Consider the following 20499-nt stretch of genomic DNA (forward strand, 5'->3'; position numbering starts at 1 on the left):
TCTAGACAAGGAATTGCAGTGGTCCTTTGAAATCTTTAATAGCTAACTCATAATCATAATTGGTCAATAAAAATGCCAAAATGAGGAGCAGGATCATCAAAAAAGCAGCAATGTCAGACAGATTTGCTGTCTCCAACAAAGATCTGTGGACAAAACATCATGAAATGGACTATTCTAACTGGAATAACAGTTCATGTTAGGAACAGATTTTGTTATATGGAAACATAAATCCTGATTTTCAGAGAAGTGATGAAGGTGCTACCAACTTGAAGAAAGAGATGGAATGCTGACTTTTCATTCAGGCAATGCCTAATCATTCATGACCCTAAATACTCACAGCTTGATTAAAGTACAGTTTAGAAACATTAAATTTACTTTCCTCATAAACACCAATCTCAAAAACCATGGAGGATATAATAGATAAACCCAGCTTTTACACACAACAGAAAGGGTGAAAAGAATGAAGCACAGCAGGATAAATATATCTAATGATTTGATTATGATTTAACTGAACCATCAACGAAAAAGAAAATAACTTATATATACCAATAAGTATATTCAATTTAACAAAATGCTTCTTCAGTTTCCTAGATTGTTTTCTGAAAAATAAATTTATATCCTAGAGTGTTTCAGGTATACACAGTGCAATTTTAAGAAGAGTGCTCCCTGACTGAATTGTTGAACTTTATGCAAATGGCTTCACTGATGCAAGTAACACCACTTACAGAAATGGAACACGTATCTGAGCTTGTATATGACCTGAAATAACTCTCAGAAACCTGACCACTAGCATGCATCTTTGACTACTCTTCCCAGAACATTACTAAAGTTTTGGGCATATTGTTAGGAGGACTATTATGAATTATCTCACAAATTTCTGTTTGGAGAATGCTCATGCTCCATATTCCCTTATGCTTGCAGATGGACACTTAGCAGACAGGACATCAAGCTAAGACACAATGAACAAATGTAAACCTCAGTGGAGTACTTTTATGCTTGGTAGCTGACAGTGTGAGGCTCTTGGTCCACTTCTTCTCATGTCTGTAGATCTCTGAACTGACCAGCCTGTCATGCTCTGAACAGTGAAGGCTCAACCACAGGACAGATGTCAACAGCTTCTCACGTGTTGTACAAAGCCAGAGAAAGGCACTGGTGAAGCAGGTGAGCAGCAGAGCAACTGCAGAAACAACCAGTGATGAGTTCAATTGCACTGGGCTGTTTCTGGCTGCAGCAGACAGGTCAAAGATCCCAAGTACCTACTTTCCATTCGTCACGTCGGTCAACCACCAGTTCTGATCACTAAAAAGTCCATTGTGACCTAGTGGCTGTCAAAGAGGAGGCATCTCAATCTGTGCTGACTGATGTGGTTGGAGACAGAAGCAGCAAGGGAGGAATTTTAAGAGCAGGAGTCTCAATAGTATGTGGAGAAGAAAACAATAGGAATGATGGGACAAGAGGGAATTAAGTGTTGTCCAACCTTATCCTTTCTAGTGCAGATACATGAAATTGTAATAAAGAATTTAAAATGAATGGCAGACAGTGAAACTAATAAGGTGCATGAACACTGAAGATGTCTTATGATGAAAACTTTAAAAATGTTTCAAAAATAGGAGGATAATTTAAACTCAAAAGAACATACAAGACTAACACTAGAAACACCTGAAGGAAAATTTTCTCCTTCTTACTGAACAGAAACATGATAAGAATGAACACAATAATGTGCAAGAACAGGGAGAACCATCCCAAACTAAGTAGCAATGATCATAAGGACTGAGAAAGCTATTTAGTGAGAGCCTGTCCTGGGATACAGAAAAAGAAAATGCCATAGCTCTCCCTTTCTCTCTTTTAAGTCAACTGTGAACTTGAAGTAACTGAAAGAAAACTTACTTCGTAAGCCTAATTTCAAACTGCATTTTTTTTATTTACTTTGCATCCTCTCCTACAGTTCAACTTTTGCTCTTAGAGTAAACTCATTTTATTCTGAAAGCTTATATTGGCATTAAAAGCAACTCCAAAGCAACCTTGGGATGGATAAGGCATATTATTATTTGAAAAGCAATTAATCAAAATAAAGAAGAATCTTAGTCCTGTCTTGTTGCACTCACCTTTGGCAAGTGGGAGGAATCTTGGGAACTGAGCTGTCTAAGCAGCAAGGATCAGTTTGAGAACTTGTAATATCTGATATCGAGGAAGTCAGGTCTCCCCTTTCAGCCAAGGAGACATGATACACAGCCCAGAAACCTGAGAAACTTGCAAAAACTGTTATTTTCATGCCCTGTTGATACAGTATGACAGGAAATAAAATGAAATTGTATATTCACTGCACACTTGTTCATATATATTTCATCTGAATATGGGTTTTTTCAATAGCTAAATCAATGAAGAGGAAGACTTGCCAGCTCTTTACTACTGTTTTATAGTAGTAGGTTCCTTGCAAAGTTTTCACCAGCCTCTCCCATCCACTCTATCTCCCACAGTCTACAATAAATATTTAATTAAGCTCAAAACAGCTGTTCTTAAACTCATAACCTAGCTCTGAAGTTCATTGCTTTTACTTCAGTTCTGGAAAAAGGGCTTCTGTTCCCTAAACTTTTCAATTACCAGAGTAATGACAAAACCCCAACTGCCTGTGGCACTGGTTATTACATTTTGAAATGCTTTACACTGTCAGTTTGGACTGTTTCTCCATAAAGAATTTTTGAGTAGAATTTGCTTTTAAAAGGTAACACTTTAACAGAGTAACTTCTTGTTGAAGTCAGTTGGCTGGACCTTGTCATGAAAGCAGGAAGTTCCTTTAGCAAAGAAATTACAACTTCTAAGATCTGTACATAAGAGTCGATATTTACAGCTGAATGGTAAGCTTTATTCAGCTTTCACTCATCCTTCTTTAGAAGCTCTGCCTGATTTTGTTAACAGAATTTGTGCTATATTTAAAAACCAAAATGGTCTGAGCTGAACATGACTCCATGTTTTCAAGAGACATGCATTTCCCCATAAGAGAATTTCCAAGATGTAGGCACTTAGAAGAAAAGAAGTTGATCTAAATCAATTATATGATTGAAACTGACTACTGCCTCAATAACAGAGAAGATTGTTCACTCTCAGAGCAGCTCTAAGACTAAAATAAGTAAAAAATCTGAAACCAAAGCATTCTGCTAAAAGAGCCAAAGGGAGACTTTATCTACCTTGTATCTAAACTGTGGAAAGGTATTTATATTTTTCCTCGTAAGTAGAGAGAAAGAGAGAGACAAACAAACATTACTTGAACTAGCAATCAACAGTATCATGAAGAATTCCAACAAATATTATGGAATCACAGAGAGCACTAAATTACTAAAATAGCTGAAATGGCTAATTAAAGATTATATAATTTCAGAAAACAGCTGATGCATGTGAGGCTTACTGTGCTGTGCAGAATATTTAAAGATATAGCAAAAGACTGTTTTGCAGGAAGGGTGAGACAATAATACAAATACCTAAATTTTGAGAGTAGATTTTTAAATGAAAAGTATTTCTATTTGACTGGCATTGGCTTTTGCAGAAACGTTTTTCTCTTTGGAATATTTTGGGCGAAGCAAGCCAGATAGGAAAGTCTAAAATAAGACTTTATTGTGCAAAAGTGGTCGACTCTGTTAACACTGTAACTCATTTTCCTTTTCATTTATTTTTTAGAAGGAGTTTCAGTAATTTTTCCTATTTTCTGACTGTGAATGTGTTCCTAGAACAGCCTTATCAAACAAAGAGGAACAAGAATGGTACACAGTGGTGCATCGAGAAACTTTATCCCTTCCTGTCCTCTGCCACAGTGCTTCTTGTTTTGTTATTTTAATGTAGAGTGTCATATGGGAAGGCTGGTATTGTTAGCACCTGAGTATCCTATATTGTCATTCAAATAAAAAAAAGTTTACAGGAAGCCTCTAGTGTTTGTCACTTCATTCTGACAGAGTTATCTCAGTAGGGATGAGATGCCTAGTGATTCTTTTTGTACCCAAGAACTATAAGCATTTATGGGACCATAAAAACTTTATCAGAAGTAGAACGTCACAAGTTGTTCATGGTATGCCAAGTCACTCTCCTGGAATTACTTAAATCACCACACCCTCCTGCATTCTGTCTGACAGCCTTTGGTGGAAAGAATTTCTTTGTAGAAGTATCACTTCTTGTTCTTTTACATGAAAACATTTAAACCAGTAAGAATGTAAGTCATGTTTATTGAAAACTGTCCAATTTACATGAAATTTTACAGATTCACTACCCTCAGCTTCTGTGAATCACTCACCAGCCTTCTTTTCCATACTCACCAGCCTTCTTTTCCATAGCATCATTTACCTTTCAGGACCAACTGCATTGTCATTGTGTCAACGTGATGTAGAACACTACCTGTCGCCAGACAATGCTTCACCTTCCCACATTCAGTATTCTCACACAGGCAGGAAGTTCTCTGAAAACACCTCTTTCAAAGGAAAAAAAAGGAAAAGCAGAAGACCTAGTTATACTGCAGTGCCAGTGCCAGCCCTTAACATAGATTTATACAGAGGACATCAAAGACAAGCTACATTTTCTCTGTCAGAAATCCCTTATTTTCCTGTTACTTTCCTCTTGAGTAACATTTGTACACTTCACTTTTAATTGCAAACTTAGATTTTCAGCTCTGTGGGCCAGAACACCTTTTGTTCTTCCATGTAACCAATCTCCCCCACCAAGGAAGGGTTTCAACAAAGGGACTATTATTTTGTAACTGTTTTCAACATGCATTTCTGTGATGTTGTGTTCCCCAACACACACCTTTCTAAATAAGAGCACAAGTAAGTCTTCTCAAAACACATTTCTCCACTGAAAACTTGTGAAAGACGTAATTATGTAACTTAATGCCATAGGTGCAAACTGTAATAATAATAATGAGGTATTATTATATACTGAGGTGATACACAGCATAGATTTATCTTTGACAGATGAACTCCTAGGATCCTAGGAGTCATACAGGAAATAATATTTTTTACTATTTTCTGAACATTGCAAGAATACGTACACTGAAAAAGAATAAAACTTACCAGAAAAATAAAACATTGTGTTTTAAATCCAACCCACATTTATCCTGTGATATCATGAGTTTGTTCTCAGGCGTTTTGTTAATTGGAAAGAAGGAGTTTGTTCAGTAGGTCAATTCTTTGCTGCCAGAATTTCATCAAAGTGTCAGTAATGGCACCTCCATGGATTTATACAGATGCACCAGAATAATTCCTTGTCATCAGACTGATTCAGAATTAGGCATCAGCCTTTTCTAAACAAGCTCTTTTGTGGTTTCATTTGAAAACGTTTAGGTTAAGATTTCCAGAGATTTCTGTGTATAGATATGTCATCTTCTTAACAAAAGAAAAATCAGTTAAACTGAGCTGAGTCTTTATATTCATATATACATAGATATAGTGTAATGCAGCCTGCACTGAGCCTAGTGACACTGCACTCCTATGAAGTTATTCACACACACATACACACACATATACAAAATTTGCAGGTTTAGATTTAAGAGACTGATTCAGAATTAATTAGGAAAAGTTTGGGGGTTTTTTCCCCTTTCTGAAAGCAGCTCTTTTGCTCTACTACAAGAAGATTATGCTATTGCTTCTGCAGCTGCAACCACAATTGTAATTGCCTGTCATGCAGTGAAGAAATCTAATTAAAACCACTTATTTGCACCTATTAACCAGTCTCTTTAAATTCAGACAAAAGACCTTACCACAAGCTAAAACATAAGTACAGAGTGTGGTCTGCAATTCAGTAAGAGAAACAACATGTATTTTCAGATAATTACACTTACATCCATTTTCCTGCTATTACCAATTAGCATTAACCATGAACTTAAATGGCTATGTAAATCACTACACCTGGTCAGTAATCCAGACACACTCAGACTGCTAGTATGATATTGGACAATGCATTTTGTTTTTTACATGCTTAAAATGGTGACCTTTTTTTTGTGTTGAGAGCAAATTTCTGATTGTATCGTGGTTTAGAGGTGCAATATAAAAAAAATTATAAAACCAGTTCCATAAACTACAAGGAATAACTTGCAGTTTTATCTCAAGAGACACAGGGTTCTTGAACAATTTTATAGGTGAGACCAGATTATTCCCTTTGAACCTCCTTCACATCTTTTAGAACAGTTAATACTTCAATTATTTCATAGGAAAAAATAAATTACAGAAGGCTGTAATGTAAATAGGCAGGAAGGGCACTAAACCAGAACGGCTTATTAAGTGTCCTACTACACAAACTCATCTGGTAGAGTTTTCTGCACTTTCCTAATGTGATGCCTCCACTGAAGTGCGTACCCTGTTTCACACTGGATAGTGTTGACTGGACAGGTGGGAGAGCTGTGCTGTGCACCAGTTCAGTAGTATTGCCATCAGCACATCACCTCTCGCTTTCTTTAAGGAAACAGCACTGCCAGACTAAGCCCACTGAAGAAGTACTGGTGCTTTTACCATTTCATGTTTCTGTATTTAGGAAATAGGCCAATAATAAACTGTACCTTACAGTTTATCATGGGATAGAGAGACTTCTTTAAGTCCATTAGTAGCTTTAAGAACACAAATTTTTTTACCCATTTCCGGTGCCACTTCTTCAGGGTTCCAGGCCACCCTCAAGTCCTCTGTGTATCCATCACTCATCCAGCTCTGTGGACGCCCTGCTGAGAGCCCGTGTGCCCGTCTGAGCGAAGGTGCGAGGGTTCGGAGCCGGACGCGGGCTCAACAGTTACCTGCACCTACACGGTGTACCGTGTGGCTACCCTCAGCCACAGGCACCTCCTCAGGGGCCACCTGGGCCGCCGGGCACCGACCCCGCCAGCACTGCGGGGAAGTGCCACTTCCCATCAGGTGCCCGCATCCATCACCCACCCGCGCCCTCAGCGCTCACTCCGCGCACAGAATCAGTTAGGAAGAGACTCCGAGATCATCGGGTCCAGCCTATGAGCGAACACCACTATGTCAACTAGACCAGCATTAAATAGTCTTTCCTTAAACACCGTAAGGGACGGTGACTCCACCACCGCCCTAAGCAGCCCATTCTAGTGTCTAGTAACTCTTCCTGCGAAGAAGGTCCAACCTAGCGCAGGTTGGGACCGGGCGAGACAGCGCCGGCCCTGCGCGGTACCCGCGCGGTGCGCGCACCTCCCACCCACCCTCAGCGCGGAGCTGCCGCCGCGGCACCGCCTCGTCCCGCCCAGCCCGCGGGGGGCGGGGATTGGGCGAGCCCACCCGTCACTCCGAGGCGGCGCCGCGCAGCGACTGGCCGCCGGCGCTGTCAGTCATCCGCGGGACCGCGCCCGCCCCTTGTTGTCACGGCGCCGTGCGGGGCTGGGGCCGCTCGCGCCGCCGTTGTTGCCGCCGCCGCGGGAGCCGGACTGGAGAGCGGTTCCCCGCCTCGCCATGGCCGCCAGCACCACGGGCTCCACGCTGCTGCAGCCCCTCAGCAACGCCGTGCGCCTGCCCGTCGACCAGGTGAGGATGAGGAGGCGCCCGCCCCGCCGCCGCTCCCGCGGGCTCGCCGGGGAGGGACCGCGCCGCGCCCCCGTTCCGCGCCGTCCCGCCCGGCCCCGCCCCGTCCCCCCGCGACCCCTCCGTCCATCCGTGGGGCCGGGGCCGGGGCCGGGAGGGCAGCGCCCGGAGCGGGGGGCGGCCGCGGTTCTTTTCCGCACCCGCGGGCGGGGGGGGCGCCGGGGCGGCGGCCGCGCTTGGCGGGCAGGTGCGGCCGCTCCGTGCCCGCCCCGGCTGGTCCAGCATCCCGCCCGCATCCAACCTTGTCCTGCCCGGCCCTGCCTCGCCCCAACTTGTTGGCATCGTCAGTCGGCAGATGTGAATCCGCAGCTGGGAATGGGGCCGGTATTGGCTCAAGGGATGCAAAGGTTGGGGAATAATTGCAAATGCAAAGCAGCGTGCCGTGCCTGGATGCGCCTGCCGGGGGAGGGGGGGGGGGTTACACGCGGTGTTAAATGATGTGCACCGCACACAATGCTGCTGGGAATTCGTATGTGCTTTGTAGGCAGAGCCTTTCTGTGGTATCTATTGTCCAAATGATATAAAAATTCCTGAAGGCTGTTAATCCTGGTGTCTTCACAACCAAGATTACAAAATAAGATTGGGAAACTGAGGTTTGCTGAGTTTAATCACTGAAGTTGGACCAGAATATTTGTTTATGGGGGAAGTGGTCTAGACCTCCTAAGTCTACAGACTATTTATGAATTTAGGAATGCATAAGAAAAGTAGTATGAAGTAGCTCCTCATATAAATTTTGTAGCACCAAGAAATTAAATGTTAGGATTTTTTTTAATGGTTCATTCATGTGCATATGGGTGAAACATATCAAAGGAAACAGTCTGTGCTTCAGTAGAGGGAGACTTTGATGTCTTGGTTTTAGAAAATACATTTAGAGAAGTAACTGCAAATGAAATACTGAGGAAGGAGTGTGCCTATTGAAAGTATTTTGGAAGTGACTAAGTTACTCATTCTTCTTTCTTCTTCCCCAATTCCCCAGCCATTTGTTTGAAGGGAGCCATAATTAAGGGTATACATTAAAAAGTACCTTCTAGAAAACTGGTAAAACAGGCAAGTTGAAATTGAGCTTGCTCTGATGGAATAGATACTGGGCACCCCTTGCAATGATACCTGTGGCTGGGATCGATGGCACCTCGTGGCTTGGTGCCTCATGCCTGCAGCAGTAAGTTGCTCTTGCCAGGTGCCATGTGTTTATGTCTATAAAATGAGCAGTTTCTACAGGGTACTGTAAAACATATCAGAGTTGACAGTCATTTTATGGCATGATGCTGGTAGTGTATAATTTGCTGCTCATATTAATAGTCATAAATTTGTTTTATGACATGGTGTGGCTACTACTACCAAAATTGTTTTAGTATTGTGGGTAAGGCGTTTTGATGATAATCACGTTACTTTTTATCGAAGCCTGGAAAATTTCCCTGTATTGAATGTTTTGCAACCGATGCTCCTGTAGAGCCAAGAAGTTTTTATAAAGTACACTTTGAGCTCTCTTGGAGCTTTTGGGAGTAATCATGTTGGAGGGTGGCTAAACATGTAATTTAGAAGATTTATTACAAGCAGTTGGAAGTCAAACGTACATTCGGACACCAGTAGACTATACATAATACAGGTCCAGTTGTGTATGAAGAGCACTGACTGTGACTGGAGTATGAATTGGAGAGCTTCAAAATTATGCTGCACTGAGGAGCACATATCTATAAAAAACCTGATGAAAAAGAGCAAAGTTTTTTGCAACCCCAGCATAAGATTCTATCTATCTTGATAGTAAGTTCGTAATACAGAAAGAATGTGAATTGTGCTCAGTGTAATGAAATCAAAGGGAGTGAAGGAGATAATGAGGGCAGGGAAGAAAAAGAAAGTACTGATACTCTTTGGTGTGTTTGCTCAGAGATAATGTGTGACATTTGCTGATACTACAAGCATATTCAGAATGAAAATGTAGCACTGCTTTGAAAAAAAGAACAGAAGAATGAAGGTTTTTTTGGTTAATACATTGTCTCTACTTGCTCCAAATCTGTACTATGACTACAGTCATACCAATATAGCAGCTGCTTGAAATAGGCACTCTGGTATAATACCAGCACTCAGAACTGCTGGAGATCAGTAGGGCTTTTTTTTTTCTCCACTCAGTTTTAGTTTTGACCACAAGTTAATAATAATCTTTATCCAAAATTTTGCTTAACTTGTGATGTAGGTTTAAGCCATTACTATCTAATTATCCTGCTAAGGCATATAACTCTTGGAAGACAAATTGATACAGCATGTGTTCATGTTACCTTACTGTCTGGTGTTCAAACTAATGAATGGAGAACCTTCCCTGTTTGGCAGTGGATGGAAGCAGAAATTTAAATTCAAGGTGAAGTTGCTATCTGTAAGATTAATCAATTAGATCCACCTCTCTGTGTGGATCAAGTGTGAGAAATCGATTAATTTTTTACTTAATGCTTGGCAGAATTAGCAGCAGAGATTTGAGAATGGTGCTGGTTATGTGCTAGTTGGAGGTCAGTGCAAAAGATGAAGGGTGAGCTCCATCAGAGCCATTTGACACAGCGGTCTCCTCTATGTGCCCAACTGTTGCAAAAGAAAAGCTTTGTTGCTTTAACAGTTTGCTGATCCTAGACATTTTTTCTTGGAACCATAGTAGTAGGAAGCTAAAGGAATGGAGAAGAACTTGTTTTCTGCTTCTGTGTGTATCCCCCAACAAGGTATTGTGCAGTAACTTGTTGCTGCATTAACCTTTTTCCTTTGGCTCTTGTTTTGTCTTGGACCAAGGTAACATAAACGGCTGCTTGGAAGAGTTCATATGTTCTTTATTGGCTTCTTGGGCCAGTTTTTCTGTTGCTATTTTCAGTCATTTGATGAAACAGAAGATGCTTGATGTGAGCAAGAACCTGCAGCCAACTTTCTTCCTGCTACTAAGTACAGAAGAAAAGTAAAAACAACTGCTTGGGAGTGAAAAGCCTTGTAAAAACTGTTCTTTTTCCTGTCTTGGAGAATGTAAGTTGGCTGCTCAGGGAAGGAAGCATTCTGTCAACAGCTGTGCCACATTAGGTCCTTAAAGTTAATGAATGAGTGAATCAATATCAATGTACTGCATATTCCTTGTGTCTTCTCAGGGGACAGAAGGAATAAAAGTAGCCATGTCCTTCCCACCTGGACAACTTCCCAAGAGAAGTATGGGAAGGTTTGCCATAAAAATTTGGCTGCTAGAGTATCCCATGTTGCATAATGCATTGAGGTTACAACTTGAGTTATTTTGTTGTAGTTACATCTGTCACCTAATTCTATGTTTTTCCTGTGTGTTCTCATGTCCTATTTGTTCCTCTGCTTCTTTCGTCTTTCTTTAAGGTGAAGCCAGACAAATAATGTGTTGGACTTTGGTCTGTTTCAAATTCTATCACTACCTTGCTAATTTTCTATTGACAAATGACTTGCCTTGATTATGTGTCAGCTTACTTGTCATTCACTTGGCAAGATTTAAATTTGATTTGACAATGATTCTAGGAGAGCAAAACTTTCTTTTTGACTTTTTGGTCTCTGTGGGGTTAGGGGAGTTCAGAGAATAATCATTGCTTTCACTGCTTCCACCAGAGGGAGCAAATTTTTTTTACTGAAAATGTACTGAAATTGTAGGGGTTATTTCTGCCCTTCATGTGTTGCATGTGTTGTAGAAACAGATAACTTGTAGTAGAGAAATAACTGAACAGGGGGTATAGGAGACTGACAATATGTGAACATCAACTTTTTATACGAGTTATCTAAGAGTTTGATATTGAGATCCTGAAATTTGGTCTGAACTAAGTGATTATCAGTCTGAACTTTGGTGATTATCTTCTAGATAAGAAAAGGAAGAATGTGGCTCCAACTATTAACAGTATAGCTGTGTGAAAATACGTGGAAAGAATAAAATATCATGCTTATGACTATTTATGACTTGACTTAAACTCCAGAATGTAAAAATAAGTGGTGTTTTTTTCAACAGAAGAAAAAACATTTCTATGGTATTTCCGCACTTCTCTTGTTTTTTGTTTTTTTTTTTCCAATCTAGTTTGGCTTTTATTTGGTTAAATTTCCTCATTTTTGTAGAATAGATGCAATTTTCTATGTGAGTGCCATCAATCTTCAAAGAATCTATACTGACTTTTTTTATTAAGAATACACATCAAAATCCAGGTCTTTCTAAACCACACAAACTTTCTTCATTTAGTGACCATAAGCCATTTTGCTGTATCTTTACATAATTTTCTGCATATGCTTCCTTGTGCAGAGAGTTACCCAAGTTGCTTTCATCATGCCCTTAACACACTCGGTTCCACACAAAAGCACTAATGTACGTTCAGCCAGTGTTTAACCTTTAAACTCTCCAGGAGAGTGGGCAGGAATTTTTTTTCCTTGTGTATGTCTATGAAATATTTACCTTGGAGGTGAGCACAGCTGTAGTTTGGAGAAAAGGCAAGGCTTGGAGGTGAGATAGGCAGTGTTGCTGAGAAGCATTATGTGCCTGATTTGCCTGCAGGTTATGTCTCCTAGTTAGATCTCTGTAATTCCACTAAATTTTTGAGCCTTAGTGATGCCTTATCATCCCTTGTTTTCTGCCAAGGCAATGTAATGTAGCCTTCTGAGGGCTGAAATGTTTTAGTCTGATGAAAACTTTTTTGTCTAAATGTGGAATGGATATCAAAATGTTTGTCCTGTACAATTGTCCAGAATTTAGATGGCCTAACATTTGACTGAAGCATTATCAGACTAGAAGAGAATAAAGTGAAGAGTGTTCCAAGTTTCCTTCTTTCATCACTGACTCCTAGACTCTTGTGTATGGTTGTGGAACCCAGACCAGCTCATTACTGATTTTTCAGATATGACCCAGGAAATTTATGAGTAATAGATATGAGTAAAATTAGCATTCACAGGTGTGTAAAATGCAAACACTGAAGGCAAGGGAGTGGTGGGATAAGCAAATTGTGCCCCTGCTTTGCCCTGTACTTTTCTTATGTGCTGCTAGCAGCAGTCGGGAGAGTGAAGGGTGGATGGCAAAATATGATCTTCTGTGATGATAGATAGAGACTATAGTTGAAAAAAAGCTGGAAATAAAGTTCTGTTCTTCATTCTGTATGTGGTGTTTTCAGTGATTGGATGTTTTAAATTGTTTGGATTTGCTAGCCAAGTTTTCAGTGGTTTCTTAACTTTGCTTTCAAATCTTGGAAGGGAGGGAATGTGTCATCAGAAGGGTCCACTGCAGTGACACCTTTCCAGGTTTTACTATTAGTGGTTAGATGTTGACTTACTTAACAAACAATAGGTAAAGAGTTAACTCTGCAATGAAAAATATTTAAAGAAGAATTAAATAATTGGGATAAGAGGAAAAATTGGTAAGAGAAAGTCACTATGTTGAAGGAAGAGGTGAAATCTGTCATGAGCAGAGCTGGAAAAGAGAGCAAATGCTAATTACAGTGTTAGAAACGATGGGACATTTATTAAGTGACGGAAAGATTTAGTGCAAGAAGGAAATACATCTGTGTTATTCAGGTTCATGAATATTGTGAGGATGTAAATTAGAGGGCTGCTTTAAGTCTTTAATACTTACAAAAGCAGCAGTGAATTTTGTTCTCTCACATGCTTTCATACTGGGTATGTTTTAAGTTTTTTGCGAAGCAGTGGAAAAACTCAAATATAATTATACCTAAGGTTTCTACATAAACATCTAAACAAAACACTCTTTACCTAAACAGCTTATAGTCACCTGCTTTGTTTTGTCACATTGTTTTTCACATCCTTATGCAAGTCGTTGAGGTGGTGCAAGTGTGAGCACTCACCTGTGCTCATGACAGTACATGACAGAATCCAAAATGGGCTTCAGAAATTGCTATGAAAATACTGCACTTCTGGGATGTTGAAAAGAATGAGTGGAGTGCTCAAAGAATAGTCTAATAAAGAAAGTACAGTAAAGCATAAGGAAGATATCGGGAGTCACTTTATACAGAGTGCATAGTTACCACTGTGTTGCTTTTTGTTTCGGTAGGTTTTGTGATGTACATCTCTTGTACCGCAGCTATGTCTATCTGTGCTGGTTTTACCCTGGGGGGAGGGCACACTAGGAATTTTTTCTCCATAGGAACTTCCTCTGTGAATTGATGGGACCAGTTGGAGGCTGGTTTAGTTGTTGACAGCCTGAGAAACCAATTGGAAAAAATCAGTTCGCTCTGTGAATTCACATTTGAAGCCAGTAAACCCCGGGAAAGCTCTCTTGCATTTTCATCCTTTCACAAGGTAACGCTGACCTGGCCCGGGCCAGGCGGAGAGCCAAGCTCCAGGGGCTGCCGGGCCCCGTCTTTAACCAGGGGTCCCAGTGTCCAAGGGGAGCAGAGCCCATGGCTGAGATCCTGGCCCTTTTCCCGGTGTGGCCATAGCTCAGCAGGGCCCTGCCCTGCCCTGCCCCGGCTCGGAGCAGCCCTGGGGTGGCCGAGCCCGCCCGGCCGCCCTCACGGGCTGGGGGGAGGCAGCCGGGCCCGGTTCGGGAGAGCCCCCAGGGCTTTGTGTGCTGGGCAGGGCAGAGGGAGAACCCCCGGGCTGCGGCTGGAGCTGGGGGCGGGCAGCGCCGGGGGAAAGCCATGGACACACGGCCTTGGCACCCATTTCTCCTCTGCGTGCACTTTGCAGTTCTCGTCCTGCCCCTCCAGCGTGGCCTGGGCACCCTGAGATCCTGACACAGCTCCGGCATGGCCTGGCACAGCCCCTGCAACTTCTGGGGGAGATTTTAACTTTTCCAAGGCTCAGATAAAACTTACAGACCTTTCATCTTTCCTGAGTGAGAGGGAGAAGAACAGAAAGGATCCACCAAAGTCAATGAAGTAAAAGCTAAGTTTCTAAATGGAAGGAGGATGAGGAGACGCCATGAAGGTTGGCTGAAATATCTTTTGTAAGTTATAGGGGTGGACTGTACTTGACGAAAAAATTCCTTTAAACCATGAAAAAAAAAGAAAGACATGGGAGGTGGAGGAAGTGTAAAGTGTTTGAAGAATCCTTTGCCCGGAGGAGAAGAGGGGGATCTCTGTTCCTGGTAAGGAAGTGTGAACAGAGAGAAGTGAGCTGAAGAGAACTTTTGCCTTTGAGTCGCTCATCCTTAAAAGTAATACCCCATGACTTTTTAACATGGCCCAACTCAGTTCTGAAAAGACTGTGAAGTGGGAGGAAATTCATGATGGCAGATCCCTGGCGGCTGTTAATCATGAAAAAGTGGAGTCAAGAGAGGACTGTTGATTTCCTGTCTTAGTAAAAGATCCTTGTAGCTGAACAAAAAAAAAACCCTCCTCTCCCTAAAGTAAACTGAAAAAGATTATTTAAGTAAGGAATTGAGTGAAGTGTCCCTGTATGTTTTTAAGCTATAACAATGAAAGAAAAAGAAACTGGTCTGAAAATCTGTTCTAAATTTATTATTTTTATTGTTATTCTTTGTGTTGTTAATAAAATTTTTTTGCTTTATTCCCTTTTTAAGTTTTAAGCCTGCTTTACTTTTATTCCTAATCCTATTTCACAACAAAAAGTAAATATATTACAATTGGCAAACCTTAAACCATTACACTATCTTTTTTCTCCGTGGGCTTTTTCTTAAGTACTGGGCTGACTTTAAGCAAGAGTTCTGAAAACCAATAACACTGAAATAGATGAGTCATCTTTATCATTCAGTAGTCCTGACATTTGTTGACTTTTAACTCCTGTATACCTGTTCCTGCGTTGACCTAATGAAGCACTGTGATATATCCTTTGCAGCCTTAATTGCAGAATGCTTTCTTCACACTTATAATTTTGACTAATGTGCACTTTTCCTGAGTAGCCTGCCCATTTTTTTTCCTTGTTTCCCTTGAACTAGGGAGTCTAGACTGGATTTTTAGTTTCTCCTGAAAAGTGAGAACAACTACATGTAACCAAGTGAAAACCTGTTTGCTTGATGTGTGCATCTTCACAGTATTTGTATTACAAAGAGAGTTGATGGAACTCTTCAGTATTTCATTTTCCTTCTTCCCTTTGGGAAGTATTTTAAATTCAACATCAGTTGAATCAACATTGCTAGTCTTAGCACTTAAGTGAACAGATCTGTTTGAGAATTTCAATTTGTCTGCAAATTTAGATAAGTGCTACTTATGCCTACTTTTCTTAGGTGATCATTCTGGTAGCTAAGCTGTCTTTTACAGGGGAGAACATTTATAGTTCTGCTTGCCTTTTTTTTTTTTTTTTTTTCCCCCCCCCCCCCTAGAATAATATATCCAAAGTTGAATTGGCCTATTTTGGTTTGGCCTTTGTGTTGTGATTTTCTGTAGTTGGGACTTCAGTGTTTTCTTCTATTTCGAGTTAGTGACCTAAGCTGCAGAAGGTGTACTTACTCTGAAATGTGGCATTTGAGCATAATGGTTGTATTACTACTATATTCTACTGGTTGTATTACTACTATATTCTATACCATAAAGCCACCAGTACAGATAATTCTTAACCTATCTGACTTGCCTTTTAGCTGAGTAATGCTCTTGATTCTATTGCTTCCTCTCAATCTTACATATACATATGTATATATATGTATGTATACACTCACACACATACACATCTTTAAAACCTCAATCATTCAGTTGATTAAGCATGTCATTTAAAAAGTGGACTGAAGGCCCAGACTAAAATGAATTGGGTTTTATTCTTCCTGGTGGAAAGGCTAGAAAGAATTTGAGGTCATCACAAATCTGCAGGAATTTTAAAGTTCAGTGATGGCTGACATCTGTAGAAGGTCTGCCCTTAGAATACATTAGCAATTAATTTCCTGTTATGGAATTAAATGTAAGAAGTCAAATAAAATATTTTAATATAGAAGTATAATTCTAAATTTTACTAAAATATTATTAAAAATGAGATGTTACTTTTCAGATTAATTCCAGAGTGGTATCTGTTGCTTGTGTAGATTGCTGCATAATTCAGATGTTTAAAGGGCTGCTGTTGTGGTGCTTGGAGATGAGGTTTGGCTGTTCTCATGGGGATGATTCCTGAACTTGGAAAGGCAGGAAGGTAATAGACATGTAGGAATACATGTGTTGTGGAGGAATATCCAATGTGTTGGATAGTAGTTCATTCAAGGGATAGTGTAGTGAAGCCTTCTATTTTTTTTTTCCTTCCTATGGAGAGCACTGAGAAGTTGACCATTTTAAAGATGACGAATATTTGTTCTAGCTGCTGATTGCAATGACTGTTGTTACCAGGTTTGTGCTTACTCTATGGACAAGAGACTTTCTTTCAATGACTGTTGCTTATTTTAAGATATATTTCAGTTTCTCACATACCAGGAGAATATAACTGTAGTGAAGTAGATCTTAATTGAGAAAATGTCAGCCTCTGGTTGCATTTGATAAATACACCTCCATAGATGCTGGTTATTTTGCTTTATTTTTAAATGCCTGGGAAAGTGAGTAGCTTGTAAAGTTTTTGCAGAATTTCAGACCCTGTAGTGGTTCTCTGGGCTTTAAAATAACAACTTGTTGTTCAAATACATATTTGAATACCCTGTATTTATAGGTTACACAGAGAATAAAAATTTTCAGTTCCCATGGAATTGCTAGATGGAGCTTAAAGATTAACTAGCAGAAAAAGGAATGTGAAAGTATGCACATAGGATGATAAACATAGCTGAACTATTGGATAAACAGATAATGAGGAATATAGTGGGTTTTTTGGCAAAGTTCTGTCTCAAGAAGTAACAGCACATGCCTAAAAGAGTTCAAGGAAAGGTCACCTGTAATATTGGGGCACTCATTGAGTATGACCACCATAGACCCCTTTAGATCACCCTCTAGGACCATAAAAGGACTTCCAGTAGGAGACAAATGCATGCAAATTAGTTTTAGGAAACATGATTTTTATTTATTACCCAGGAAGTACACTGTAATGAATATGTATGTTCATGATGGAATAAATACCTTGTTGTAAAGTTTAACACACACATTTGATTAGATGTCCTCTGAAAGTGTCCAGCACTGTAATAAAGAATGCTTGCTTTCTAATACTTCAAATTGTGTTATTTTCCAGCTGATTTTGTGATCAGTGTACTGTTGAGAGATATGAGAGAGTAGAGATTTTGAGTTCATCTCATTGTGTGCATATGCACTTCGAGTGAGTGATAAAAACTCATGGTTTTAAAAGTAACTGACTTGGTCTTTGCTTGGAACTGTGTTTTGTCAACATAATGCCAGGCTGTGCATTGTGTTTTGATGTTGTGAACTCTCTTTCCCTGGTAGTTTGAGATCTGCAATTCTTAACTGGTCAAACCAGTTTTTGCTTAACAGAAGCAAGTGGTTTAAGGCCTTATTATTTCTGGAGAGAGAAGAAAACAAAACACACACTAAAAAACCCAAGCCAGTGTTCCTAGTCCAGTTTCACCTTTGAACCAAACTTGTATCCTTGGTTTTGGGTATCTCCATGAATAAATAATTTTTTTTTTGACAGCTAGTGATCTCTAATGGTGAATCTTAAGAGCCCATGAGAGAAAAGGCCTTCAGCCAATATCTTCCTATCCTTAATTAATTAATTTTGGTTGGTTTCACTATAAAATGTGCATTGATGTTTCATTTTACGTCTTTAGTCATACAGTGTATCTTAGAGTAATTCTGAGTAATGATTAAGTAAGCCTCCTTTGAAAAAGCTTATTGGATTTGATGCTCATTTATTGCAGAAACCAGATTACTATTGCCTACATCATATTGTTAATGATGTGCTTTGCTCTCTGTAGCATACTTAAGAATTACAAGCTAGAAACTGGGAGTTAATACTGGAAATAGAAATACTATTACTAACCTGTGTCATAACTGGATTTGTTTTGGACTGAAGCCAGCTTGGAAATAAAACATTTAGGATCTTATGTCTAATTCCTTTCAGCTGACAATAGATTAATGGGAAGATGAAGCATATATGTCAAATATTAAAAAGCATTTGCCAGTGATGTTGATGTTGACTAACACAAGTGGTTAGAGCATGTACTTCAAGAAAGTGGCTGGTGTTAGAAGGCTGTGCTTGGAGTTTTATCTGAAAAAGTGTCCTTTCACACTAGATACTGTATAAACACTCAGTAATACAGGCTTTACTACAAAGAACATTGTGCCTTAATACAAGCATCTCCCATACTGGTATGATTTCAAAATAATCTCTGCTGCTTCTCCTCCATTTCTTCATGTTTCACTTATATGAGGCAAGGTAAAGACTTCACAGCAGGAGTGTTAATTAGTTATGTTTTCATCATGTAAGACACTGAGTATTAATTGAAGAATAAATGCATTTGAAAGCATTTTGGCAAGATTTATAATCCTTTAGGTTGAGGGAGGAATCTGTTTCTTCCTATCATTCAGAGAAGCAAGGTTCTCTGAACTACTCTTAAGTATTTGTCAACTTTATCAAGTATCTCTGAACTCCTCTTCCTGAGATTGCCCAATAAATTGAAGAAAATTACCAAGCAGTTTGATTTTTTTAAGCCTTGTTATAGAATTGCTTTAATGTGGAACATGTTATTTCCTTTTTTTTCCCCCCTTTGGTATTAGTGCAGCAACTTTCAGGGAGTAGTTGGAAAACTGACATTGGTTTCAAATACATCATTCTTACTTTTCAGTTCTTAGCTGTCTGTACAATAATTGTGTAAGTTGTTTTTATGCTTGATGAAGGTTGGAAATTGGACAGAATATCCCTCAATACTGCTGTCTGGGTGCTGTGGAGAAACATTACTTCCCCTGTATGAACTCTTGTAGATGTTTTTCATTCCTCAGCTCGTTGTTTTGGTGAGAAAGGGAAATAGTTTTGACTTTACTTGGAGCAGGAACAAGAAAATAATGATGTTTAAGGAATGAGGCACAGCTGATGCTTCATTAGTTTTGGTAAGGTTTGGCAATTTTTGACAAGTATGTGTCAACAAACATGGTGCTTGAAGAGGTTTATGTTTAAAATGTTACTGCTGAAGTGGCCCTACAGATATAGAAAAAACATCAAAGCCTTGGCTTTAAGGTCTTTTTAAGGTATATGTACATTATTCTGTCTTCATCCCCTGGCTCTTACAAGAACTCATTTCAGAGTGGTTTTATAGTTCATATTCTATTTTTTTCCTAGAAAGTCTTTTTTTTCTCTAATAGCCATATATGTTGAAAAGAAGAGCTAAAGGTTGGAGAAGAGGGATGCTGCTTAGTGCACCTTGCTCACTGGCCCTGTCAGATAAAGGAGAAAGCATAGGTCCTAACTAACTTTCTGTGGTAGAATAGAGAGCCAAAAATTATTATAGACAGGGAGACAAGTAATGCTGGTATCTTGCAGCTCAGAAAAACTGTATTCCAGGGAGGATATGTACTACAGGGTGCCTAAGAGGGGGGTTGGAGTACTCCTAAATATCTATCTACAGAATTGCCATATCCACAGGTTCTTGACTGTTGTCTGTGAAGCATCTTGCATCTTAAACTTGTTATTTTAGGTTCTGCACATGATCAGGTATGCTTCAGTGCTTCTGCTTCTATCTGGGTAATCTTTTTCCAAAGTCTAATTCATCAGCAGTAAGAACAGAAGTGCCTTCTTTTTCCAAGAACAATTTAAAAAATCCCAAAAAACACAAAAGAACAAACAGACAAAAATCTACAGGAAAACACAATCCCCCAAACAAAATCCCTACATCAGCTTTAACTCATCCAAAGCATTTTATTGAGGCCACAGGGATGCATTGCATTTTAGATGTTTGAATACTTATTTTTCTTCTTATTGGAGAAAATTTGTTAAAAATGAGAAAATAGAGAAGCACTAAGACAAAGTAGGTTCCAAAGAGTTTGTGTGGGTCATTGGCAGAAAGAATAAAATGCAACATGCCTGAGTCATCTTTGGTGCTTCACCTGCTAAACCACTCTTTTTCTTGTGAGGTACTTTGTTGTGAATGTTTTTCTTCCGTGTG

The 20499-nt window shown here is 39.8% G+C and overlaps 1 protein-coding gene across 1 annotated transcript in view; it reads left to right on the plus strand.

The window, feature by feature from the left end:
• Positions 1–7430: 7430 nt before the first annotated feature.
• MBOAT2 (membrane bound O-acyltransferase domain containing 2) overlaps positions 7431–20499 on the plus strand; it is an 87271-nt gene continuing 74202 nt past the window's right edge. Inside the window, exon 1 of the mRNA XM_062488502.1 lies at positions 7431–7502. Coding sequence (XP_062344486.1) covers positions 7431–7502 — 72 coding nt within the window. The remainder of the gene's footprint in view (positions 7503–20499) is intronic.

This window comes from Cinclus cinclus, chromosome 3 (genome assembly GCF_963662255.1).
Source record: "Cinclus cinclus chromosome 3, bCinCin1.1, whole genome shotgun sequence".
Lineage (NCBI taxonomy): Eukaryota > Metazoa > Chordata > Aves > Passeriformes > Cinclidae > Cinclus > Cinclus cinclus.